This window comes from Lissotriton vulgaris, chromosome 5 (assembly GCF_964263255.1).
Source record: "Lissotriton vulgaris chromosome 5, aLisVul1.2, whole genome shotgun sequence".
Taxonomy (NCBI): Eukaryota; Metazoa; Chordata; class Amphibia; order Caudata; family Salamandridae; genus Lissotriton; species Lissotriton vulgaris.
The window spans coordinates 502,697,125-502,702,715 of NC_141693.1; the positions used below are offsets into that span (position 1 = coordinate 502,697,125).

General features: G+C 47.8%; 1 protein-coding gene across 1 annotated transcript; it reads left to right on the top strand.

The window, feature by feature from the left end:
* Positions 1–1,941: 1,941 nt before the first annotated feature.
* Positions 1,942–4,620, top strand: LOC147711138 (uncharacterized). The gene is given in 1 exon segment (XM_086919423.1): positions 1,942–4,620. A coding segment is annotated over 1 exon segment (2,679 nt).
* Positions 4,621–5,591: the final 971 nt, after the last annotated feature.

Sequence of the window (5,591 nt, forward strand, 5' to 3'; positions counted from 1 at the left end):
TCATACTGTCATTGCCCTCTCTAAAAATTGTCAAATGTCACACAGTCAATCCTGCCACATTCTTTGCCCATCCCATTGCTGCATCAGATGATGACACCCATGACTGTGCCACATACTGTCCTGACGAATCAGGAGCAGCAAAAGAGGACCCCCTGCCAGACAGCACGGTATATTTTGTGGATGGTCCTCCACCATTGATCAAGAAACAGGGATCAGATACACAGGAGCCGCAGTGGTTAGGGCTCAGCAGCATGAGTCCTCTGACTCCCTAGACATTGTACAACAAATTACATTGCCTTCGCACTACTCCGCCCAAGCCGCTGAACTGGTGGCACTAATTGCCGCTTTAAACAACGGGGCTGGGGACCGCATCACTGTATACTCAGACTCTGCATATGTCACAACAACGACACACTCGAGCATCTTGCGCTGGAAACGGCGCGGATTCCTTAAATCAGATGGAACACCAGTATGTCACAAACAGTTGTTAGAAGAACTAATACAAGCCCTGACACTTCCAACAGGAGTAGCCGGTGTCAAATGTGCGGCTCACACGAATGGACAAGACTTTGTGTCCAGAGGCAACGCTCTGGCAGACTGGGCAGCCAAAGCTGCAGCCAGACCCCCCTTACCCCTTGCTGAGCCTGACCCATACAACGCCCCAATCTTACTTGCCCAAGCTGTAGCACCAACAGAACAGACAAACGCAACTGAAGATAGTGCACCCTTAACACCGCACACAGACAACAACAACGACACAGATACCAACAATGACACTATTGACCCGAATGCTTCCTGCCCACTCGATGACACACAACAATACGATTTCATTGCCCAATTGCATCTCAGAGAGATACAAGAAAGTGCACCACAACAAGAGAAAGAGTTATGGAAAAAGAGGGGAGTACAGCAGTACCCTGCTGATTTTATTTACCGGCAGACCATGTCCGGAAAACCTGTCATGCCACAAGCCTTACTGCAGGTGGCGCTAGATCAACTTCACCTTCCCGCACATTTCTCCCGAGATAACATGTCCACCACATTACAAGCAGACTGGTTCATTCCCAATGCTTATGAACTGATACAGCTCTTTGTTAATAAATGCATCATTTGCCAACAGTATTCCCCAAACCCAACTCTCAAAACTGTTGCCTTCACTATTCCTAAACCTTCTGGCCCATTCAAAGAACTCCACCTCGACTATGTCGACATGATAGATTGGTGCCAAAATTACCGATATCTCATTGTGGTAGTATGCCTCTTCTCACGGTGGATCGAAGCTGGACCATGCGTCCACTGCGATGCCAAAGCAGCAGCCACATTCCTGCTCCGTGACGTCATCTCCCGCTTTGGAATTCCTTCCGCTATCAGGACTGACAACGGAAGCCATTTTTCAAACGCCATCTTCTCCTCTCTCACCACAATGCTAGGCATCAGACACAAGCTGACATCCGCTTACCACCCCGAAAGCAATGGCATTTGTGAGCGCCTCAACGGCCTGCTCAAAACCAAAATAAGCAAAATTAGCGCCACCATTGGCAAAAAGTGGCTCTACTGTCTCCCACTGGCCCTCTTCTCATTAAGAAATTCCCCGAGTTCGGATCACCACCTCACCCCCCACCAGCTTGTCACCGGACGATCCATAAATGTCGCAGTCCCTCCCAGCAGGCCCAAAACTGATAGTGAGTCATCCTCTGAGATTGTTAAGGCTGAGCTTTATGACTTCCTGTGCACACTAACCCGCGCTTCGCAGTTCCTCTCTGTCCAGGTATCCAAAAGGAAGGAGAAGGGCCCCATCGATCCTGACCTCCCACCTATCCGTCCCGGAACTCTGGTCTTCATCCGGAGGCACGTCAGGTGCTGGAAAGAGCCTAGGTTTGACGGACCCTTTGAGGTGATTGACTCTTCTCCAACTGCCATCCGGATAGCCGAAAGGAAAGCATGGATCCACAGGAGAGACGTCTGCTTCGATCCTGCACCTGCGCAGCAACAGCCAATGGACTAAAAGAAGGAAGCGATATGCCCATGGTCCCCCGAAATGAGGACGACGACTTCCCATCCACCGTTCCATCCATCATAGAAGAAGAAGAAGACGACACCCACGGGCCGCTCCATGAATATAGCGCCCGTGAAGCAAAGTTATGTATACTCACTGTTCTTATGTTTTGTATTATTGTTGGAGTGGCACTAGCAACATTCAATTGGTATATCTTTTTTCTTGCTGTAAAAAGTTATAGCGATAGAAGCAGCCAAGATGCCTCACTGTCCACTGTTCCATCCTCTGTACCAGCGGTCCCACTCAAACAGCAGAAAGCACCACACAGCACACTAGGTCCTGAACTCCCAGAAAATAGCACTGCTAGCAACACGTCCATTAGTGTGCACCTTGAACTCTCACCCAGTGCCCCAGAGGAAAGGACTAGTCCCTGGAAGATAGCTACCAACGCCACAGACCTTGCGTCCTACCGACACCCTTCCCGCCACTATAGAAAACGCAGATTTGCTATTGCCCCGTACAGAACAAAATCTCTGGTCCCCCGCAAGCATCAGAAGGCAGGGCATAAAACATTCCAACATCTCGTACAAATACAGGAAGGCCTAGGGCCCATGCTCAGCCTACCCCAAGTAATAAGGGCCCATTCAGTCCACTCCTCTCTAGTAGACAACTCCTGGTACAGAGACATGACAGCAGTAGGGAAAACAGTAACAAATGAGTCCTGCTACGTATGTTCCTACATTCCCCATGCAGTAGGTGCCGACAGACTGATTTTTCCCAAGGAAGTCCAACCTCACATAGCTATGTGCCTTCTGCACTTGTACCTCTGCCGGATAATAGGGCAGATTCGGGTCCTTTCAACCCAGATGGTAATAGACCTTGTAAACATCACTACATGGGATTACACTTACACTGTGCACAAGGTTGTCTCCGACCCAGCTGAACTCCGGGAGGAATTCAAGGAAATGCGAAGGATAGGGGTACAGGACATGGACTGGCAGGAACAGGGCATTAGGAAGCGTGGGCATATAACAAACAACATACCCCGGGCTGGATGTGATTTATCATATAAACACCCCTCAGGCCCCTGTCCATGTAAGAATAGAACAATACTACGCCTCTTGGCACAGGTCTACCTTAACAACAAATGGCAGAACCCCGGAGGGTTTTGGTGTAAGGCGGCAGCCTTGGGACCATCTTGGGCTGGAGAGACAGAGTATGAAGAAGATATTGACTGGGATGTTGAGGATAAGTGTGATCAAATATGGGCTCAAGAGAGCGGGAGGTACACCTGGGGTGGGGAAGGAATGCCAGACCATAAAAAAGGATTCAAACTAAAAAACCCTTCTCTTTGTTTCATAGGTAATGGCTCCGTCTCTGTTGGGCGTAACACAGACTGTAATTCCACGGTTTTCAACTTCGATATGCAGTTCGGCACCACTACTCTAATGGATTATTACTGGGCTTGCGGAGAGCACCTCTATCCCCAACTACCTCCTCAGTGGCTCGGACTGTGTACCTTGGTAACTTTGCATGAAATTCATCTAGTAGTACCAGCATCAAACGCTTCTCACATACTGTCACATCCAATGACAGGTGATCTGACATTCCTCCACCGACACCGGCGAGCAGCAGAGTACTTTGCAGGAGAAGCCCGTGGTAAGGTCCCAGAAGAATTCCGCCTCTTCAACGAGGCCCAGCTTTTCTTTGGAGGGGCATTCCCCATGTTCCAAACTCAGGCTACTGCCCGCTGGCTGGAAGTAACTCGCTATGAGGTAATGAAAGCAATAAACAGCACCAGAGACTGCCTAAACGCAATAAGGGAAGAACTGCGCCCATTACGACTAATGGTTCTGGAACATCGCTACTTCCTTGATATGCTGACGGCCAAAGATGGTGGTCTGTGTCATCAAATCGGAAAATCCTGCTGCACTTTCATACCTGGAAACGACGAGGACAACGGATCCATATCGAGGGCCATTGAGGAGTTGACTAACTTGGGAAAAGAAATGACTGAGGAAGGAGGTGCCCCTGCAGACATTATCCCAACGAACTGGTTCGACTTTGACTGGATGCCCTCCTGGCTAACTGCGATTCTAAAGCTGATGATACCTATAGTCGGGATTATGGTCTTTCTGTGTTGCGCCTTTCAGATAGGGAGCCACTGTATCAAGAGATTAAGCACTAAAGCTGTAGGAATGAGTTATGCTAGGACAGGGATTTACCAGATACCAAAATATGAATACATGGATCGGGCTCCTGGGGATGGAAATGGAGAGCAAGTACCAATGATCGAGCTAGTACAACGTAGCACGCACTCAGCACCACCTGCCACACATTCTGGGGTGCCATCAGCCCCACCTCTCCCCCCAGGTAGAGACACACTAAGCAACAACACTGCAGCTACTCAGTATGAGTGCCTGCTCAACAAATCAGGTTAACAGTATATCCAACTACTAAGGTCAGACGAAAATGTTGCACGTCCAACTAGTTTTAAGTGCTATGTCAATGACATGCCATGGATTCCACCATTGGCAGAAAAATCAACAAAATATTCACTTAAGAGTGTGTTCATAAATGAACAAGAGGGGGTAGATGATGGAGGGTCCCGTTCTACCATCTAACATCACCAGAAAGGAGAGTTCTAACAGCTTTGGTAACATGAAGGTCTGATGTAGGCCCTGCGTGATAGAAATCTGAAAACATGCTAAAATAACTAGCTTTCTCCATTAGTAAATAAAGGCCCCAGGGCCCACTATGCATAGGCTTACAAGCACGCGTTTCTGTGCATTGAAATGAACAGGGTAAAATTAAGCCTTCAAAGATTAGTTAGTTTCACGGCCTACTTCAACACACACAAACACACACACACACAGATGGGTGCCCGTTGGTACAGCTTCCTGAAACCCTTGCTAACGTTATATTTTGAAACATAGCTTGCACAAGTATAAGCAGCAATTTCTGGCAATAAACAGCATCTATCATGAGAGTTCACACTTTCAGCTATGTAGAAATGTACGTGACAGAAAAATGTCCTTTTTTAGTAATGTACAACATGTAACCATTGTGTTTAGAAATAAGTGACGAAAATGTTCTCTTCCTAAGGTACAAGATGTTCCGAAAATGTTCTCTTCCTAAGTTACAAGATGTTCCGAAAATGTTCTCTTTCAAAGGTACAAGATGTTCTGTTCTAAAAATACTGGAACATAATGTACTGAAAAGATTTCCTTCCAGTGTCCAAAGCACTTGTGGTTAAACCACCTGCACCGAAAGGCCAGAGGCCAGCGTCATCATAGAACCCTAGTTCCTCAATTTTGGGTATATCAGGCCCAACCGTCAAATCAGAAGTCAGAACTGTCCTGCGGATGCTTGGCATGAGCGTGGTCTGTTCTCTCGGCTAGCCGAAGACTATCTGACTTGGGACGCCGACGCCTCACTCAGGCTGTGGATCTCCCAGGGCAGATAGCCCATCTCTCTCTCTCTCTCTCTCTCTCTAGACCCCTGACCCCTTTAACTATCCCTCTTTTAAGGTAGATTCCTGTATGTCAGGCTTTTCAGTCATTAAGTGATTGGTCTCACTCTTAGATACTACCAT